The sequence below is a fragment of the Cystoisospora suis genome (genome assembly GCF_002600585.1).
Source record: "Cystoisospora suis strain Wien I chromosome Unknown contig_1596, whole genome shotgun sequence".
Taxonomy (NCBI): Eukaryota; Apicomplexa; class Conoidasida; order Eucoccidiorida; family Sarcocystidae; genus Cystoisospora; species Cystoisospora suis.
In genome coordinates this window covers 45,554-68,017 of record NW_027154396.1, presented here as the reverse complement: position 1 = coordinate 68,017, position 22,464 = coordinate 45,554, and the positions used below count along the sequence as shown (strand labels likewise).

Sequence of the window (22,464 nt, the reverse complement as noted above, 5' to 3'; positions counted from 1 at the left end):
TGGCGTTGCATCTAAAACAAGAGATATTTCTTTTCTTTGACGGGGCTTTTTCTGTGTTTTCTTGTTTTGCTTTTCTTTTCCAGGCCCTGGAGTAAGTGCAGAACTCGATATAGGTGATACGACCCACTACAAGGAAGTCACCTATATCCGCGCATATACATATATAGAGAGAGAGCTCCTGTCCGAGCATATCGGTAGAAGACGACTCGCAGGAGAGCCCTGCTTGGGCGCCAGATATATCTCTGGAGGATCACCCAAGGTTTAGTCAGAAGGGTTGCTGATCATTGGCGATTGCTTGATCTCGAAGAGAATGAGACGGATGAAATGAAGACCCCGTCGCCTAAGGTTCTCTTTTGGGAGAAGTCTTAAGATGTTTTGAAACGCTCATACAAGACGTGGCTTCGAACTTGCTGGAATAGGTTACTTCGAGTTTAGTTGGTTCACTTGGTTAGCGATGATGAGGGGGTTTTGTTTTTCTTTCGTTCTATGAGAGATTGTGACGACACACATATGTTTTCCATAATGTGATTTCTGGCGTCTGTTCCACGTCCACTCCTTTTCCCATCTATAGACATATATGTAGGATCTTTCTTGATTGCGCGCGATGTCGCTTACGACTTCGTATAGACAGATATTCCTTTCACACTATTCTATTGGAGATGCAATGACCTGATAAATCATATCTATATATTTTACCTGAAGAATCATGTTTATCATCTTTGTGCCGATATTCATTCATTCACGGTGATGTGCTTTGTATCTACATGATGATCATTTCGGCCTTTGATCCTATCCTTTCGATCAGGCTCTCCCTGCACCTTTTCCTGGGGAACGTCCACCCCCTCCTGCATATGAAGAAGCGGCTAAGATTCCACCGATCCCTGCACCTCGAAGACGACCACCAGGGGCAGCAGGAGCAGAAGCAGCTGCGCCTCCTTCTCCTTTTCTAGAAGCTGAAGTGGGAGCGGCACCTCCTAGACCTATGCCACGTCAGCGACGTGCACCTGCTGTACCTCCACCAGCACCAGAGGAGATTCCTATAGAAATCATTCCTACTGAAGAAACATTCGAATTACCTCCACCCCAAGAGGCTTATCCTTCTCAGGGTATCTTTGAGGAAAAAGCTCCTGCCCCCGCAGCCATGAATGTGGGAGCCCCTGCGAGTCCTTTCGAAATTATACATGCCATCGATTGTCAGGTGGTCAACGGGCAACTCGATTGTTCTGGTACAGGCATACAACCGGAGAGACAAATGTATCAAGGTAAGAAGAAGAATAAGAAAAACACATGTCTCAGTTTCCCTTCGGCGGATCTACCTCTAGACTGGACTCATCAATGCCTCTGGGTGAAATCACATCTAACCAAGCCGTCATGGGGATTAGCCCGTCTATGTGGGGGGGTTTGTGTCTTAAGGTGTCCATTGTTTATACTCATGTGAAGATAGGGTTGTTGCAGTGTGCAGGAGGGTTCTCCAGATATATCTTGAGTCTTTCATGATCGAGTTGTCTCCAGTCAGTACAGAAGGCTCACCCATCTGCTCACTTAGCTTCTCTATCTTTTCTTTCTTTCCGCTCTATTCCTGTCGAAAGAGATCAGCCTACCTCGAGTGATTTTGGTATGGGTTCGATTCCTTGAGTCTTTCTGAGTTTCTGACTTACTGACTTCATGAGGAAAGTTGAGTTGTAAGCTGTCTTTTTCTTCTCGATCTTCTGTTCACACGCGAATAGGTCGTTGTTCTTCTTATGTATGTGTCTGTCGTGAACCTCTTAGGTGGCATTGGTTTCTCAGAAGCTGAATACCTGACTCGACCAACGGCGGCGGGCCCAGACTCCTATGACGAGGATCGTCCGGGTAGGCCACCGATCCCACAGAACAGATACAGAAGAAGTAATCGTCGCCGGCGAAAGTTTGAAGGACACAGATACGCATGTGCTCAAATGTCGAAAGTCTATTCATCCTATGTGTTAGCAAGTTCACATGCAGATAGAGACATAGTCATTTTTTACACGACCTGCCGAACTCTCTGCAGACTTGAACTTATGCCATTGCCGCAGTGTACATACACCAGGACATCCTCTCTGGGGAGGTATTTTTGAGTTCTGTCCATTGGCTTCTGTTAAGCATAGAATGGACGCTGGGGCGAAGGAAAAACATTTGGTCGGGGAAATAACGGCAAGGAAGGACACGGGGAGATTTTCATCGTGGATGGGTTATCCTGTGATGTACATACTCATGTCTACATGTTTGCAACAGAAAAGAAGGACTGAAGACAATAATGTACGAGTACGTATACATGAGAAAGTCACTATGGTTTCATGTGAACTGTCTAAGTGAATGGTGCTCGTGTTGTGTGCGTATGGACGTTGTCCTGCTTCTCTCTTTTCAGAGCCACGCCCTCAGTATCTCTCCGCTGCTGGTAAGGACCGCACTGAGCGAAGGATCTTATCAGCGACTGAGAAGAGGATATGTATGTATGGATGTGGATGTGGGTGGAGCATGCATGAATACGTAGATATATATGTATCTGAATTGGCCACCTCTGGAGGTAGTTATGAAACTCAGTATCAGCTCACTGTGACTATCGCTTGTATGCTATTTCTTTCTTTCTTTCTCACAAAACCCTCTTTGTCTTCTTTTTTTTAGACTACCAGACATGGAATCAATTTAACATCCTGACTGAGAATTCCGCTCAAGAGCTCTTTGCCGATGCTGCCTCTGCCTGTCTCGCCCGCCGAAAGCCAACGTATTCTTGCACTCTCCTTCAGGAATATGCAGCAACTTCGATTCTCGTTGAGGAATCAGGTAAATCAACACATTATCTATCTATCTATCTATGCGCCACTGCATTCATACAACACAGGGTCTATTTGTCCGTTTTCCTATAGCAGTGGGTGATTTACCTTTATGAATCAGTTATGATTGATTACTTCCTCCCCGGTGCATATGTGAGGTGAAAGGGAAGAAACCCGAATGCGTGCGCTTTCGCTCATGTGCTCACCCAGGCTCATGAAGCCAAATGTAAACCTTACTCAACCTTTCTGTCGAGCAGTCTAGCTATTTATTTATCTATCTGTATCTACATATATACACGTATCACTTCTCACGTCTTATAAGAGACGGGCCGTTGTTCGAATCACTGTACGATATATCTATATACAGTGTCATCCCTCTCTTTGTGTTCCTTTCTTTCTTTCTCTCTCAGGAAATCTAGTTTGTGAGAGGCGTCAGCCAGCTGAGAAGGAAGGCCTTGAGTTATCAAGAAGCCTTCCGTCACCAAGGGCCGCCGCGTCGAAACCACCGAAGGCTGGCGCGGGAGGGAAGCCAGCAAGAGGAATGGCATCTCCCGCGCCAACACCATCAAAAGGTATGATCTGATAGAGAAATAAATAACTCCTGTTGGCTCTCTCTCGGTTTAGGTCTTCTCATCGACAATGTGTTTCTCTTGTTCTCTTCTACAAGGAGATAACTCTTCCAGTGGATTCGTTATAGCCATCCATCGTGCATGTCTTGCGTCCGTACAGATGGAAACTACTTTCATTCAGCTGCGTATCGTCTCTCTCCCTGAGCCTCGAATCTAAATAGAGCCTCGTGGTGTCCTTTCCCCGTGTGGGTATTGGCTGAATACAGAAGCATGTAGATCGTGTCTGCGTTTCTTTTTTTCATTCGTTCTCCCTACAGGCCCGAAATCAGCTTTCGTTGAAGTCACAGAAGCCGGAGAGGGAGAAGATCCCTCTACTCCTGAGTCGGATGACGATGATGCTGGTGTTCCTCCGTCTACGACGATAGCATCTACGGACGCCAGCACCGCCATGGATGAGACGACAGAAGAAGGGACTGCCTTATCTCGGCCTCCGCCGACGAATCCATCCCATGTATCTCCGACTCCTGTAGAAGAAGTGCAGCAACGTGTTGCAGAGGCATTAGAGGAAACGCGCCCTCTTCGAGGAGAAGCGATCGAAAGATTCCAAACAGCAGGTTCGTCTGATCGTCGGCCTCTTCTATCTTGTTCTTCTTCTTTCCATGGTCATTACACAAGTTCTCTTAGTGATAGGAGAACGACCCATATGAATAGTATGTATGGCCTTTGCCCTTGGTGCTCTCTTGATCTGTGTGGCTGCTATGTAGGTGGGTTTTTCGGTGAAGAGATGAATGAATCAATACCGAGCCATCGTGTATTAACTTTCGCGTCTCTTTTGAAATCCTGGATATGTCTGAATGTGCGGGTCGTGTGTTTGCCCTTGTGCTTGTTTTGCAGCGGCGGAATCCCGGGGTGATCAATTTGCGAAGGTGGCAGCTTATAATGCTATGCACCGAGCACTGAAGAAGATATCATGTAGGTTGAGTTTGCAATTTCAGTCCCCTTTGCTGATTTATTTTTTCTTTCGATTGTCACATTGTACAATGTCTTCTCTATTCTTCCATGGGTACCTACCCCTCTGGCTACCCTGGTTGCTCTAATGATCGAGTCGTCTGTCTACACCTTGTTGTTTCCGAGTGTATGTGTGGATGTGTGTGTCTGTGCAGCTGCCTACTACTTACGGGCTGGATGTAAGTTTCTCTCCACTCTAGGCGCGAGAAATGGCTCTTTCCCCTCCTCCATAGGATTGTCTTAGTGGTAGAATGTTTCTCTCTGTAGATGTTCTTTCTTTTCTCTTATCCCTTGAAAAGGTCTTCTCTTCTCTGTCTCTATAGATCTGTGTATATGTCTGTGTCTTTCTTGTTTGGTGGTTTGGGTCTTCTGCAGCTCTAGTGATAATGAGTCAATGCAAGAGATTCTTGGAGGCCTTCTCGAAGAATCCTGGTGCTTTCAGTGGACAGGTGGCCGTCCATCTGAACGAGCTCCAACTTCAGATGCTATCGACCTTAGTTGAGGATTTCTCCCTGGCTCAGCACTTAATTGGGTATCCTATGCTTGTCGTTCAAGATGCTCTTAACAATCTCTCTGATGCAGTTGTGCTGAATGCCCTCACACAAATCACCGCTATAGAAAGGCTCATTCATTTTGTCGCTGGAGAGAAATCGAGATTAGCGGCCAAAGGTGAAGATACACTTGAAAATGTCCGCAAAAGCGTCTTCCATGAAGCCTACAGAGAGCTCAGTTTGAAAGCATTTCAAGAAATTATCGATAAAGTCTGTGATATGATTGATGGTAAGTCGATGACCATCTCCTTACCTTTTCTTCTTCGACTTGCATGTTTTTTCTTTGATCAATTATTTACGAATGCTGTAGGATGAAAGATATCACGTGTATTTACACCACAAAAAGATTGATACTAGCCAGTCTGTTTCTTCATTCTTTCCTTGCTATCCCATAGTGAAGCCGCGCTGCTTTCCATTCCCCGTCGTGCGTTTTTCGTCGAGTCTCTCTTTGGTAGAATGATCTTTGGCGTTCTCGCCATGCATGAAAATGATGGACATGTATGTAAGTATGAATGAAACGCTCTACTCGCCCCTGCAGGGATGTTTACCTGACAGTGTGAGTTTCCTTTACCTAGCATGCAAAGCTGATACCAGAGAGAGTTTCTGTAGAGGGGGCTATGACTCATTTCATTTCTCTCTACAAAAGCTGAGTGACAGACGCTTGTCTTCCACAAGTGTAGATGATTACGACCTACATCTGCATCTATATAGATACAAGGAGCTTCTTTATGTAGATGATATCCCGAACTGTGCAAGCATCGAAGAACCTCTTCTTTCTGAGTTCGATGGTCACATGGGTCGTTTTTGTATGAGCTTTCTGCACGCCTACATAACTGTGTGACTGTCGTCTATATGTATCTAACTATATACATGCCTATGTGCCTATCTTCTTTCTACATGTTCTTTGGGATGAAGAGGCTCTTGCTGTAGGTATGAGAATCGTGACATATAAACAGTCTTTTCCTTTGTGTTGTTCTTTTCGTTGTGTTTGCATCCGATGCAGCCCCGGAGAGTTACGAAAGTAAGTAGTGAAGGGAGATGAGGAACCGTCAAAAGCGATTAAGCCAAGTGACAAGATCAATATATATGGATATATATACATATATATTCAATATACGCGTTGGACTTTGGAGACTCGATTCATGACATACGTACTGAGTTGCTCCTTCTCGAATACGAGAGCAGGAAGATAAATCGAGCCAAGGTTTACTCATCTATAGATCGTGGTTTACGGTTTTGAGTTTTTCTATGGGGGTCCAAGATACTTTAGTAGTTGCTTCTTGCATGCAAACAGAGATTTAATGGTGACATATCCAGTGAGGTAGGTCTGCTGTATATACACAGATACACGTTTGAATGAGGATGTCTTGAACGTGTGTGTTTGTGAATGTCTATTCACTTCGAAGGACTGGTGGTGTCTCGAGAAGCTCCTGCAAAGGCCCCATTGAGAACAGGCGGAAACCTTGGAGCGGTAAGTTGGAGTCGTAACGAAAAGAAAGGGAAGGACTGACAAGTCCAACAAGGTGGATGAGCATTCCTCATAGTGTGTATAAGAGAGAATCTTCTTGATCTCTTATGTATCAGTGGACACGTGATGTCCTTGCTTCTTTGTCGTAGATGGTCGATGAGTCTCGCATTCCATAGTAGTCATGTGCGACTGTGAAGAGATTTCATCTCGTGCATTCCTCAGATGTTCTATCTACATAACAGATCTTTGACGACGGGGCATGTGAGTGCTTGTCCTCTTGATGTGGTTTTTATCGTTTGTTTTCAGGAGTATATCAACCACCTAAGAGATGATCTATGCGATGTAACCTCGAGCGATATGCAGATCTTTCCGAGTGCTCCAGCTGACGATACAGCTGGAATTCTTCCTACACACAACCTAGGGGAACGAATGCTTGGATGGATGGACCATATGGCTCGAAGCAAAATTGTTAGGAAAGACGTCCTCAAGATCGTCGATTTCACAGATGCAGACTCCGTACTAACCTTCGCTTCCGATTCCTGTATGTTCTTCACATCCTTTCTCTCATACCCTCACTAGGTCTCCTCTATACCCGCTTTACCATATATGGCTTTCCCCCCATACACACAGACACCGAAAGTCCATAGATACATACATCTATTGGTGAATGATAGTATGTGTCCGTAGCCTTTTTCAGAATGCTGCTATAGGTTTTCTTCTCGATACTCTTCACCCATCCCTATTCGTTTGTCTCGGTCGCAAAATCGGGTCTGTCTGTAAACATTCTATGTCTGCACGAGCATCTTTCTCTCTCTATCTATATATATAGGTAGACATGTAGATGGGTACTGCAGCCTAAAGAGAACTGTAGTTGGTTATTTCTCTAGACATCTCCTCTGTCGAATGTCTTTGGTCGTCTGTTAGGGAAGGGAGTCTATGCAGCGCTTCATGGCGTCAATACACCAGCGCCATCATTCAATGCTATGGCGAGCAGTGGGTGCCGGAGCGTCAATCAAGAGATAAGAGGTCGTTATTTTGATCTCTACACAAGTAATAGCGCCTTTGCTCGTGTCCAAAGGGATACTCGAAATGCGAGACAGAGACTTCAACAGAGAGTTACAAAACTCCGTACTGATGGTAAGGACACATGACCTTATGATCGGCAACCATTTTGGAAAGAGGGGGATGAACAGAAATCTCTCTATTGAACCGACATTCATCTTCTCCATGCTAAGGCTGTACAGGATCTTCTATGTCGCTTCTGGCAATAGAGAGGTGAACTTTCAAGCTCTATACATTTAGGAATGAGATAGGAAAGCATCATATGTGGAATTTTGCCCCCTACCACACGAGTGGAATGAAAGGAGAATGCCATGGGAATGTCGATCTCCTCATTACTATCATGACGCCTGCTTGTTTCTTCTACATCGTTACAATTCTTGTTCTCGCAGGAAGACTCTGTTGGGGACCTTATCAGAGTGACGATATTTCCTTTGATCTCTTGTTCAGGAAGGACACAACGGACTTACGAAGTGAAACAATGGAAAAAAAGGCGGGGTAGAATTGCCTTCTGCCAGATATAGACCCCTTGTACCCACCGATGAAAAGGATTGACATACATGTATGCGTCGCATGAAATGCACGCTGTAGAGATACATATCTATTTATATGTGCTTAGAGAAAGAGAGGCATATATATATATATATATATGTACTAAATCAGGAGTATCAAAGGTAGATATGTATGTCCTGTGTGTTCATCATTTTTTTCCGCCTTTCTTTCTCTCATTCACTTTTCTGTATGTTGGTTATGCCATATCTCTATAGGACTTCTTCCGCAACTTCCTTTGGAGTATGACTACGAACTCATGGCTCTCACAGAGGCGATGCAGAGTGGATTTCAAGCCGGTAAGGCTTCAATACTGTTTCTAAAAGTGATCATAAAGCTCATATACTTTAGTCGTCGTAGAATGTTCTACGATACATAGGGGCTTACGCCTTACTCTTGTTTCTCTCACACCCTTCATAGCTGGAAGTCGATCGGCCCTAGTTCGTCTATTCCCGTGTGCAAAAAGAGAAAGCCAGGAGAGACCTTGAGAGATGAAATTGAGTTTAGGGTTGCGATGTAGTTCGTGTGAAGCGGCGGGGACTGCTGGGTGTTCTGACGACATGTTTGTGATGTGTTTTCGCTGGCTTGTGCATGCATGCGTACAGCTAAAAAACGATTCTATCAGAAAAGAAAAGGTAAGACTCAGATCTAGGATTCGATCACTTGCGCCTTAAAAAGTCATCTCTATCTATCTTGTATGTCTCTATACTCTCGTAGCTCTACAAGATGTCTATATGAACGCCGCTTTAAGGCATGTATCTCCACCGGCTGTAAATACACCCGCCTGCAAGGTCTTCCTAATGTCTCTTGTCTCTTTACTGGTTGCCTCGTTGCAGTCTAGAATGCTATATCCAGTCACCTAAGGACTCTTGTCATGTGTGTATACCCGACTGTAGTTGCAAGGGTGACAGAAGGCAAGTGCCATGCTCCCTGAACGAGCAGCAGGAATTGAAGCAAACCTCCTTAACTTGTTGAATGCGACGAAGGTCAAGCGTCTAGTTAAAGACCCTGTCAAAAAGAGATCATTTCTTTGTTTCTCTTCCTTCTTTCCATCGAGGCATCGCCCTGTGTCTTCTTTTTGTTTTTCTTTGTCTCAGCCATTCATGCTTCGTATGGCTACCTAGATCTGTGTGATCAGAAGTGCTTTCAGCAGGTGGATAGACTTCATCATGATGGTAAGCTTTCCTTCTATCACCACAGGACAGATCTCTTGTCAGTCTTGAATGACTTCTCAAGAGCTTCACACACATCTATGAATATAGATAGAGAGACAGAGACCTCTGGAGGTACTACGCAGAAAGTCAAAGGTAGATATGTATCTACCTACTTCGTGGATAGCGTGACCAGCAGTGTTTCTTTTTGTATCTGTAGAACAGCGGTGATAACGATTTGAATGATGTTTATCTCTGAGGACTTGTATGTAATCTGCTGGGCAGTCCAAGGGCGCCAATTGAAGCGCCAGCACATCCGTACATTCACATTACATGTGTCTCTATCTCGCTCTCTCTATATAGACGTATACATCTATATATATATATATACAGATGGGTGCGTCTCTTCATGCCCGTCGGGTTGCTGTGTGTGTGTGTTTGAATGTGTGTATGTCTTGCACTGTCTTATGTACAGTCATGGCAACGATCTTCTATTCATTGGATCGCACTCTCCAGTTGATCACCGCCAAAATGCATCGTGCTTATGGCTTGGGGAAAACCTTCTTTCAGATTGGCCATCAAAAACAAAAGGTAAGATATCCGTCACCATCTTCATAGATAGATAGGTATACGAGCTTCTTAACTAGATGTATATAGATATACATGCACGGGCGTACTATTCCTATTGGACGTAATGGCTTTCCGGATAAGGCATACATCCATATCTTTTTTCCTGAGGTAGGCCCCTTTCTTATTGTGTATTATGTTTCTCTCTAGTGTTATCTGTAAAGGCTGTCATACGTTGGTACATGGACAGTACGCTAACACCTCTGTATATGGGACGTCTTTTATATAGATGTGTATGTATATGTATATGTCTGGGAGATATGTGTGTCTGTGATGACAGGTGATTGATCCGGATCTTCGTTCATGGTCTATCCGTTTGTTTGACTACTGGGAGAATCACAATGAAGTCCGCAGAATGAAGGGATTGAAGCCTGTTAAGACCAACTATAAGAAGTTGCAGCCTGATGAGTATACCATTGAGACGGTCTTCATGAGAGATGCTCTTGTACGTTATACGAATATGTTGAAGCATGATCCGAAGACGGCGGATATGATGAACCTTATCCTTCATACATGGGTCCAAATACGAGGTGTACGGAATGCTGCCTATGGTTTCAAATCAAGTAGTAAAAAGCTCAATGAAAGAATAGGAGAATCAGCCGTTGGCGCCATTTTTTCGAAGCTCTGGTATGAAAGAGATCCAACTGTCGTCTCCGCTCATCAGCATCTTAAACCCTTTGGTGCTCCTCTTGCTTCAATGGCACTTCAAATCGGTAAGACCCATCTCTAGAGGATGTCACATACATAGATTGACCGCCTGTACGGACATAGTTCATCTTCTTTACGTAACATGAGACACATCTCATGTTATGTGTGTGTATCTGTATATGTAGATTCATACATATGTAAACAGGAGACAACGACAAGAACAACCTTCATAACTTTTTTCTATGAATGTGTCTACATAAATCTACAAAGAGTCTTTCTCTCTATATACATATATATATATAGACATATGCCGGAATGTATATGTATTGGTGAGAGGTCTATGTTGTACACGATTCCCCCGGCATCAAGCACAATCACACACATAAGCAGTGAAGATAGACCTACATGTCTATCTTCACTTCAAGGAAGTCATCTCTTGCTTTTGAGTATGATGGATGAATATGCCAGAGAGTGTCATTCATTCTGGATCACGACCATATCATACATCCCCGTCATGTTGTTCCTATGATGAATACTGGCAATATCCAGCACTCTATATCTCTTCGTGAGGAACCGTCTCTCCTCTTCACCTGTTCTCTCCATCTGAAGCACCTTGACTGGACACCTATGGCTTTCTATTCTTAACTTCTCCCCCCCTTCTGTTTGCTTTGATGTGTCATTCAGCTTTCTACTTGCATACAGTGGTTGAAGAGTATAACCTATCGGCTCTTCAGAAAGCGGGAGCTGTCGTGAAGTCTTTCTTTGTTGGACTTTTTCAAAAGCAGAAGAAACGAACGATTCCACGCACCTGGAATGCCGTCGTGTCATATACACAGAAGAAACCCAAGGTTAATCTACGCCAGTACCAGGGTGGTCTGCTAGCGATCAAGAATCTCTCAAAGATGTTTCGAGAAAGATTCCTTCATAAATTTCACATGCTAGGAGGTGAAGGAGCAGGCGTTGACTTCATCACTCCGACTCTCTTAGTACATTCCTTAGTTGCCTTATGGATGGATCCATCGCTTGATCGTCTTGATCTCAGTAGCCCTTATATCCCACAAGCGAAGAAGCTCTTCTGGTATTATACATGGGTTAATGGTAAGCCAAAACACAAGGCATAAGAATCCGGAGGTCATTATGTTCACTTCTTATCATTCATAATCTGTTTCTTGAGTTGTAAGAAAATGAGAAATACACTGCACATACCCACATATAGACAAAGGCCTATCTATCTTTAATTTATCTATCTTTAATCTATCTATCTTTAATCTATCTTCAATCTATCTATCTTTAATCTATCTACTCATATGTAGACATCTATGTAGGTATGTAGATAATGCTTGGCCATGTATGTATTTCCTCTCTGTCTTTGGATTAGTCACGTAGAATAGAGTACGGCGGCGTCTTTATTTCAAGTTTCCTACTAGCGGTACTGCCGGGAATCGATGAGGTCCTCTGCTTAGGCCAGAACAGTGCGATCGGTTGTCTGGGGAATTTCTTTTCGTTTCTGATGTGTTCGTTTTCTTTCACCCCGAGGAGGATATCGTCCATCATTCCTCGTCTTTTTCCAGTTGTCCAAATACCCGTAGGTCTCCTTCTTTCTCTGTGTATCTATAGGAGAGAAGGAGAAATTCCATGCCTCTATCAAAGAAGAGACAACCTGTTTGACGCAGAACTCATTTCACCTTAGTTACAACACAAGAGACCATTCTAACACCCTGATCCGTGGATCTCGTTGCTAGTCTACTGAATCGAGTGTCTGTATATACACTGCATCCTTCATATGGTGTTTTTCCCCTTTCGAGAAGAGAGGTCTTTCTTTAAACTCTCCTCTCTTCTTATGCAATGCTTGGTGGGTTGTTCTCAGAGAATGGACCCTCCAACGTGGCGACGCGTATCGTTTTAGTCGGGTGTAAGAACTTCAAATTCCTTCATCCTGGTATCGTTCGTTATGTGAAGGGAGTTGGGGGAGAAGTGACGAAGGCTGGCTCGAATATTTTGAAGATGAGGCGTATCCGTTTGACAAGAAGTGATATCGAATCGAATATGAATCTATTACAAGCAACATATGATGATCCTTTAACTGTTATACAAGTGGGTCTTGATTTAGCTGAGAGATGCCAAGGCTATGTCCCTACGACACTAGATAGACGAGGTGATCATCCTGTATGGCAGAAGGAAGATCTGATTGACTTTTCTTCTTCTATCCCAGTGGGAGGAGTTTCAGGTGGCTTGCAATTCACAAAGTTTGTGGGGTTTACTGAAATTCAACCTCACGCACATTTCATGAAAGGGACAGATGCAGAAGACCTCGAGCAAGATTTCGATCACCAGGAAGAAGGGGAAAGTCATGAGGAAGAAGATTTCTTGGATGAAGATAATGGTGGCTTGAATGAAGATGAAGAAAGTATAAATGACTACCTACACGCAGACCAAGAAGAAGAACAGGGGGTATTCGTGGAGATGAAAAAACTCCGCAAACTCTTTGCGAGAAAGAAGAAACCTGAAGGATTCGCGACAATACGTTCTACGAAGGTAGGTAAAGAATAAACAGAAGACATCTGGAAACGAATAGATCCATCTAAAAAGAAATAGAGAAGTGTCTGCGATAGTCGTAGTAGTGGTCAGGCACGTGGCGGGTTCAGTCATCAAAGATGTCCCAAGCCGATACACACTTCCTGGGAATGTAGTAGCATATCACATAGTGTCCAGTACTACCACCTGGGTCGCTTCCATCGACACTCATACACCTGGATATATATCTGTCTATATACAGACATAGAGAGGTGTCTATAGTCTGTTTCTCTCTATATATGCCTATGCACATGTCTTCGTCTGCATGTTAGTCTCTATGGTTGAGTAGGAGTTGTCTCCGGGGTGCAGAAGATATATCTAAGGATGTCCTATAGGTACATGTGGTGTATTTGACAATAGCCCAGAGGAAATATGAGAAGCATTCTTTGCTAGAGCTCATATCTACGTGGCTACTTGTCGAGGTGATAGTCCGATCAGCGCAAAGATGAGTTGCTGCCATGAGAGGAAAAACAGCCAGGGCATTGACTTCACACCCGTTGATAGGATTGGTCTGTATAGAATCATAATATGCTTATCAACATCTCCACCTGAAGACTCTCTAACTTCACGCTGTGAAGGCGAACGGTTGTGTAGATACACTTCGTTTTGCAATTCCTTTGTCAGTTGCCTTGAGGTATGCATGTGGGTGAATCTACTGGTATTTATGTGGTACTTACTTATCTTGGCTATACTTTGTATGTTCCTTGTGTCTGTATGACAGCTGAAGAAAGGCCAAGCCGACAGCCAGACAAGCGCTGCCATTCTTAGCTCCAAATTCATGCTGGATCTGTGGTGCACCAAATACAGAAGTAAGAGATGGAGGACATGCAGAAAACTAGTCGTCCTCTCTCTTGGTAAAATAACTCACATACAGGCGGTATCTATCTTATCGTTCTTTATGTTACCGTCGTCTATCTTTAATCTCTCTCTATCTTTGATCTATCTCTCTTCAATCTATCTTTAATCTATCTATCTTTAATCTATCTATCTATCTCTCTTCAGTCTATCTGTCTTTCTCTCTTTTCTCTATTTATCTCTTTTTAGTCTATCTATCTCTCTCTCTTTGATCAATGTATCTTCAGGCAGAGTCACGACGTTTTGGAGTTTCTTGTGAGAGAGTCTTGTTTTTCTTTTCGTGTGGACCGGTGTGGCTTCCCCTTTGTGTCTCCTCAGACATGATCGTTGATAAGCTCTCAGGCATCAAACTGAAGGATCAGCCGACCATCGAACAAGAGATTGCGAAAGTCTTTAATGATGTGACATCTATACGTATTGCCATCCCTACCTTTCGATCTCTATGGGACCTCTCCTTGAAGTGCGATTGGATGGCGGACTTCCCCGATCAAGAGAAAACTAGTAAATCAAGATCTGAGATGGTGACCTATGCCTTAGCTCATGCAGGAAAAGGAGCCCGACTTCGCCGAGCCTTTCAAAAATTGTCTTCATGGACCAGGAAGAAGGGACATATCATTGCAAGAAAACTGAGAGCATTCGGTGGAAAACTCAAGGAAGCTCTTGGACGTGCACCACAGACAAAAGAAAGTGTTCCTGACTGGGCGACAATTAATGTGGGATGTGAGTCGGTCTTTCTATCAAGGACACAGACCCATAGATTACAATACATCACATACATGAAGAAGATGAAGAGGAAAGTAGTTTGTTCTCTCAATTGAAGTTATGTATGAGGCTAGTAGTAGACTAGCTGAGGTGGATAGCATCGAGAGTGTTGGTTTCGCGGATAGATCACCTATGGTACTAAGGAATGGGAAAGTAAGGTCACATGAATCGGGTTCTCCTATGAGGTGTACATACATATAGACATGTATGCTGCGGTCTATTTCATCTGTGCGCATGACGTCAGACGATGGTATGATATGAATCATCATACATCATGACGGTGTACCGAGGTGCAGAGATGAAATGATGTGGAGTCTCCTGTCTCTTTCTCTCTCTCGAGAGAGAGAGAGAAAGAGACAGAGAGAAACATGGCAAGACAGATATATTGCTCCATCGCTGTGTTTGGGTGCTGTTATACGCTGGAAATTCTCCATGGGTATCTAGTTGTAACGATCTCGATCTATATAGATTCCTGTATGCATGTATGTGTGACCTCTCATGTATGGATCTGTGTGGATGTACGTCTTTTGTCTGCAGTGGAGCAATGGACGGGCAGAGTCTTCGCACCAGGTATGAAAGGGCCATGAACTTTTACTTGACCTTACAGTCATCAGTTCAACCGAGAAATAGCATCGGGTCTGTATGTGTGTCGTGTATATGCCCATGCGTATAGATACATGGATGTATACTATGAATGTGAAGATTTCTCCTGAGAACCGAAACTTCTGAGATATACGCATATATATGTGTAGAGACAAGGGTCTCTTTCCCTCTCTCTCGCTCTCTCTCTCTCCATATATATGAGGTGTCTTCGTATCTAAGAGGAGGAGAAGTCCACAGGGTTTCGGGTTTTAGCTCTTGAGGCTGGACTATTTCTCTGTCTGTTACACATAGAGAATATCTTCGGTCATCCACCACCAGAAGCTTAAGACATCTCTACCCCCGCGTTGCCTTCATTGCTATAGACAGATATCGACGATATCTGTCTATAGCAATGGAAACTATCCGTCTATCTATATGTAATTCCTCTCATCCTCTGAACGTCTGTCAGTCTGCCTGTGCATTGATCTAGTGTTTTGACGTCTTTCAACTCGATCTCTAAATGAACTTTATTGTGGAAAACCTGTCTACATCTTTTCTTCTTCTTGCAGCCCTCTCCTTCAACGAGCGACAAATGATGTGTAGTAAGTCTCTCTCTCTTTCCATATATATATATCTATAGAGAAAACCTTATACTGTGAACAAGCATAAGAAGTGCCAGGAGTTGTGTATAGTTTTCCTAGACTTTCCCAGGGGGGACACCGCCCTCCTTGTCATCATCCTGTTACCCTGTTAGGGATTCACTCGCTGTGTGAGGTCCGCCAAATTTGACTTCTCTTTCTTCTTTTTCTTCTCTTTTTCGATTTGCCTGAGGGTGTCTCGTCAAGTATCTGTCCATCAAAAGAAGCTTTGTGGCTGCTGATGCGGTGTAGGTCTCGATAAATCGTACACCTCACAGGCTTGTGTCGGGATTCTCCAAGAGTGAAGGGTGTTCTGTCTTTCTTTCTTTCTCACAAAGAGCTTAACGATGTAGATGAGCAAAGTCTACCTAGTGAAACCCAATCCACCTCAACCCTAGTGTGATCTGTCCCCAGTAAGAAATGAAGTGTCAGCGGCTCACTAGAAGCTGCATGAAATACATGGATGTAAGTCTACGTCTAGTGTAAGAAAAGGAGAAGGAGCTCGTGATAGACCTTCGTAAGTGGGTTGCTCGGGACAAAGGAGTTTACGGCTTTTACATCCTCCCAGGACTTCATCCAAATGTATGGAGAAACATTACTTCTCGATCGTCTGAGGTACTTATATATATGAATGCCTTGCTCTCTGTTCTGTTGTGTTTTAGATGGATCACAGCAGAATATCAACGTCATCGCCTGGGGAGATAACGGCTTCATTAAAAGGCCTACTACATCTAATGAACGTAAGAATGAAGAGTCTCAATTTATATGCCATCGGGTATGATGCATGTAGATCGCTAAATCGAATGTGTGTATCTATACGTACATTTATGCCGACAGAGATATGAGGATCGGGCCTCTATCGCCGGGTGTACAGGTCTCTAGAGAGTGTATCAGTGTCTCAACCCTACGTGAGGTAGGATAAGTGTAGATAGACCATAGATGAAACGATATAGGATCATGGAAAGATAGATGCTTGAGAGTGATCGAGGCGTAGCTGTATCTTTCACATATCAGATAGGTAAGAGTATGATTGGACATGGATTGTATTAAAGAAAGGTCCGATGAAAACGGCTACGCGATATACAGATAACTATAGTAACTTCTTGAATCGGTCGTAACGGGGAAAACTACCCTTCTATTATTTCTGCCATCTCATCCAGTCATCAACAGCGTTCTTTTCTTTTGATGCTTTCTCAGCTGGGAGAGACTTCGTCTTATGCAAGAGAACAGATACAGAAGAATGCTGGGCTACACGTGAAGCTCTTATGTACAAAGGCTGGGGTGGTATGGCTATCTATCAGAATACTATGCCTAGGGGATACTGGGTTAATTCCCTCATCCCACCCGGGAGTACCTACATTATCGATTCTCTTGGTCGTCTGACGACGGGTCTCAATCTAACACTTCAAGATATCTTTCCCTCAGGTATGGATGACATGCCTCGTCTCGAACTTGTATGCTGCTCATGAATGTATTTACACTCGCACAAATAGACATATCTACCACGAACATGCATAGTCGTAGAGAGTTATCTCTATGCCTATCTGGTGAAAACACCAGAATTCAAAGGAACTATGATTGTAGCCTCTCTGCTTTCATCTCTAGCGGTCGCCTACCAGAGCTGTGTCAGCTCATCTATACCTATGCATCTTAATCGATCTATCTATCCCTACATATATAGATATACATACAGACACGTATAGACAAGACGTATACTCGGACATGATTGCTGGGCATACGCACGACACGGAAGAAGTCATGATACCCTTAGCCCTCTGCTCTGTCGATCTTCCTGTTCACTACAAAAGGAATAGATGACTATACCTTGTCGTCTCTCTCCTATTTTTCTCTCTCAGCTCAGCGCGAACCTCTCTCTCAATACACAACGATGAGGATTGTTGGATCAGATGGCAACATCGTGTATGAAGGAAAACCTACAGGTAAGCAAAAAGCCGAGAGAGAAACTACATAGTCGACATATAGAGGTAACAGATTCGTATAAACCATATACGGACAGCGAGATATACCTTCATGAGTTTTCTAACCAAAGGCGCCGTTACCCTCTTGTGAAGATCTAGGATAGCCTGCGAGTGGGCACCCCTGTCTCATCCACCCCCTCCATATTCATACAAGAGAGTGTATCCGTATATGTATAAGATTCTGCTACCTCTATTTGTCGACTATGTCGTTTCGAACGTGGCTCCACTCTCACCCACGCCTCTGAGGTAATAGCGCTGTCATTCTCTGTACACATATCATACCACTATCTATATTCAAATGTATATCTTCTCTCTATATCTCTCTTTATATATATATATGCAAAGGTAGATCTAGATCGAGATCTACATCGATATGGAGGCAGGTACTGCAGTGGTCCTTTGTGTACATAGTGGAGATTCCTGTTGTATTTTCTTCGTTTTTAGCGGTGGTTCAAACACCTGGAGGCTCCCTGACACTTGCGAAGATTCGAGATTTGGTATCCTCGATCGAAGCTTCGGGAGAGAATGTACAGGTCAACTTAAGTGTCGGAGGTAAGTCTACGAAGTCCTGCTGTATTGAACTCTTCTCTCTCCTCTTATCTATCAATCACTACATCCGCAGTAGTTGGGGGTCGTCTTTCCTATAGAGCAGCGATGTTTTGTCTACCTTCCCACATGCCTAGAATGCTCTTTTGTCGTCAATACAGCTCGCTGCGGGTAGACCTCCCTACAGCCAGGTGATCGATTTTTTCTTCAGTTGAATATCCGATATGATCTCTCGTACGACGATGACGGACAGATAAACTATCTATTCATATACATAGACCGTCTCTTTGTACGGAGATGTTCAGACAGACATTCTTTTTAGCGAGCTAGCTGTGAGTCTTCTTTGTGTGAATGACAGATAGATAGATTGCTTTTACTTGCTTCAGTTTCTAGACAGGAGAAGGGACAGGGATAATAACTATGTGAAAGGAAATATCTGGATGTGTCTTGTACAACCGGGGAGCAATTCTCTTGTTGGTTTGTATCTAAACATGTCAAAGGCATTCGTTTCTCATTAGAAATCGATCTGGAATCTCCTGTTACTTTCCCTTGTGATTCGAATATAGGGCGACCCGTTCAAAGCATAGCTGAGCTTGATAGACTCTTCCAAGATAATCCCAATCTGTAAGTTCTTTTTCTCCTCCTTCTTGTCAAGGTGGATGATGCCCAGGTCTATTTCGTTGAGGAGATAGTACTAGACAAGACGACACCTATCTCGTGTCAAAACAGTCTAGCTAGTTCTTCGGTGTACAGACACGGTTGGTTCTATCATCTAGATCTTGATTCAAGGGTAAAGGTGCTCTCGATTAGCATACATAAACAGTCGCCAGCTGTACTCTTATGTTCGCATATAGACAGAAAGATATATAGGTGGGCAGATTTAGACACTGATGTGTATCGAAGCGAGTAGAAATGCGTAACAGGCCCTAGAATGATCTTTTCTCTTACCGAGCACGAAGCATCTTCATTTGTCGTGATCGATGTAATCGCCTGTCACATTCTTTTCTTGTGTAGAATGGTTGTCGCTGTTCCTGTTGTCGAAGTATCTTTCTATTTCTGATAGCCACCGCACTCACTCGTCTGTCTTCATGGTGGTAAGCTTGTTTTCTATTGTTTGATGTACAGAGTCATCCGGGATATCTCCTTGCAGCAGATGACTGTCCCTAATACGGCCAGGGGGGCAAGAGCAGCCTAGCTTGGGTTCTTTTCCACTCAAGACCTTTTCCTCTTCCTACTACTGCTACTACTACTTCAACAGCGACAACAAAGAGAAATGGAAGCCCGGAGAAGATGATTGATTCATTGACTCACGAACGAACTAACGAACTTTCTTCTCTGGTCTTTTCTCGTTGGAAAGAATCAATTGTTTTTTTTCTTCTGTCTCTCAGAAACTTCGTTCCTTTCTTCTTCTGGGTGTTTTGTCGACCGATGCGTCTGTGAAGAAATGCACAAAGAACTCTCTGAGTGGAGTACTTTCACATGAAACGACCAAACCGGAAGAGAAGAAAGCGGTCGCTCGGGAAGGGAGCGAGACAGAGGGGCGGATTCACTTCAGTCCCTTTCTATAGCATGTGTAACGATGGCCACAGCGGAATGCGTATCTATACAGATAGATAGCTATAGTAGCCATGGGTATTTCGTACAGGGGCTTCAGAGCCTGAGATACCTCTGGGGTGCTGTCGTCCCTGTATAATATACACTTGGTGATCCAGCCAACCATGATGAGTGGATGATGGGAGATCGATATCGCATGAAGCCGTCCCAATCTCTCTTCTCAACCCTGTGTGCCTGCTTTTCTTCTTGTGCCTCTCTCTTGTCAAGCCAAAAAAACAAGGAAGGCTGGTGATGTTAGTCTTCTACCACTCAGTGGAGCCAGATGTGAAGTCACCCAGGGAGGCACATCGATCTGGGGCGCGTCTCTCTATGTTTAGGTATGTATGTGTATCTCCCTATCTATATATGTTTGTATCTATGCATCTGGATCTCTATATCTTTCTTCATGTTGATACTGGCATCATGGAGACTTCTTCTTCTAGTCTACGAATATGATAGGTCTATCTCCTGTAGTCTCTTCTTCTTTCTCGCGAAAACGTTTCTGCACATCCATAGGGGGAGTCGAAGCGAAGTCCATTCAATCTGTTTCTCTGTACATCCTTTACGGTGAGACGGCACGAAACAGGAGCCGTACTATTTCTTGTTTTTCTTTCTAGAACCTTTCCGCTTCTTCGTGTGCATCATCATAAGAGATGAATGAATTGAGAAGACGTCAACATCGACCCTGCGTCCTCCTTTCCCCTATCGTTCGAGAGAGATACCCACCCAGTGTTCAAACATGAAGACTCACCCCCTATGCAACTGCTCGGGGTGTCTATACACTCACACCTACTGCTGCTGCTTCTTCGTTCCAACGTTGTTTATACAAACCTTTTTCTCATGTCGTTGCAGAAGAATCGAGAGAGCGAGATAATGGTGCGAGATGATCGAGTAGCATTGTCGTCTTTACTTCAATAGATATGGAAGTAGGAGGGATGTATCCGCCAGTACACGTGCTCTAGGGTATACGTTATACATGTTGTATCTATACTCGCATAGATCACACATGGCTACAGTAACTATGCGAAGGTGTCACCCTGTATTTTGATAGGTAGATCGGATCGTGTCTACTTTCTCGCAGCGAGAGATTTTGAGAAGATGAGGGCTGAAGAGAAAGTTATGGTTTTGTAATCACCTTCGCCCCTGCCTTGCGAAACAACCCAGTGGATCACTATACCACGACAGACTGAAGTCATGAAGAACAACTGCGAAAGGAAGAAAGCATAACACTCGTACAGAGGTTCCTAAGGAGAACAGCTCACATGGCATGTACAACCCAAGACACTCCCCTGCGGACATATTCCTCTTCTTTACGAAGACAATTCCTTCTCCACTCACACAATCATCCTCTACACATACCAAGCATACATACATACATATAGACTCGCTATATCTCTTCAGTATATAGAGAGACAGATAGATATATGTTTGTCGAGGAAGCTGTAGAAAGGCCAGTAGCCTTTAATTTTGCAACAAGACGTCGGTAGACCACCAGCGAGTGTGATGATCGTGATACCGCTTTCCCTCGTCATAGCATTGTTTCATTGACGTCAGATGTAGTGACTCCCTAAGGCAGAGGAGCTATTCCTGCTGGTATTGCAGTAGGAGTAATAGTAGTGGATAGGAGATTCAAATAGACCCCGTCCGCTGCCTTTCTCCATTGAGCTAGGTTTTCGGCACCCTCAGCACCATCATTACGCGGAGACAGAGGAAGACGGCATGAGGAAGAGGAACTGTGATCTATAATATGATTGACTGGCGCTTCCAAACATATTCTTTTCTTCTGTTTGGCAGACAGATCACCGTCATGGTTCCTATCACTCTTTCTATGATTACCATCACCGCAGTTGTTGTCTCCAGAAGAGCTGAAGACTTCTGAAATGGGATCTGATGCATTTTCTTCTTCTGATTGAGATACCGCTGGAGCTTCACTCTTATCGTGGTCACATGCACTCTCATCCTTCTCACCCGTCAAATCTCTTCTGCTATCAATAGTCTTACGACTGTGCTTTCTGGCTGTCTCATCATCCGTCGAGGATTGAAGAAGATCCGCAGTTGAACGCCTCGGGGCCTTCTCATAGTAAGAAAGATCTTGCCTTTGGCGATTCTTATGATTGTCTATGTGCCCAGCAGTATCTGCTAGATTGTCTGGTATTGCCTGTCTCTTAGAGATAACTGAAACAACGCTATCACTAGCACCACAAGTACTGTAATTCATGAGACGAGACGCCATCCTTGTCGTCTCTCTGTCTTTCTTAGATGATGTACAGGTCACACTATCTGTCTCACACGCAAAAGGAAGGGGTAGGGTATGCTGATGAGGTGAAGTGGAACTCATCGTAGTAGTAGTAGAAGAGAACGCCACCCTATCTTCTTGACAGGATTCTTTGGGACAGAAAGACTGAACAGAGAGGGAGACTTCAGGGGTCGAAGAAGAAGTCTCTGACGGAGAGACAGATAGGGAGACCACTCCAGAGACACATAAGAAAGATAGAGAATACAACACTAAAGAG

The 22,464-nt window shown here is 43.9% G+C and overlaps 1 protein-coding gene across 1 annotated transcript; it reads left to right on the top strand.

Moving 5' to 3' along the window:
* Window positions 1-733: 733 nt before the first annotated feature.
* CSUI_003545 (rhoptry neck protein ron5) lies at window positions 734-20,483 on the top strand. The gene is made up of 28 exons (XM_068063741.1): window positions 734-1,262; window positions 1,771-1,851; window positions 2,387-2,416; window positions 2,644-2,802; window positions 3,203-3,364; window positions 3,679-3,975; window positions 4,256-4,333; window positions 4,745-5,149; window positions 5,924-5,941; window positions 6,327-6,391; window positions 6,695-6,929; window positions 7,313-7,525; window positions 8,215-8,295; window positions 9,094-9,171; window positions 9,623-9,738; window positions 10,055-10,487; window positions 11,107-11,520; window positions 12,290-12,957; window positions 13,718-13,805; window positions 14,170-14,571; window positions 15,151-15,183; window positions 15,765-15,797; window positions 16,496-16,573; window positions 17,031-17,258; window positions 17,690-17,773; window positions 18,257-18,364; window positions 18,925-18,982; window positions 19,484-20,483. Exons 1-28 carry the CDS (start codon window positions 983-985, stop codon window positions 19,551-19,553), a joined length of 4,995 nt encoding a protein of 1,664 aa, XP_067924283.1. The 5' UTR covers window positions 734-982; the 3' UTR covers window positions 19,554-20,483.
* The last annotated feature ends 1,981 nt before the right edge of the window (window positions 20,484-22,464 follow it).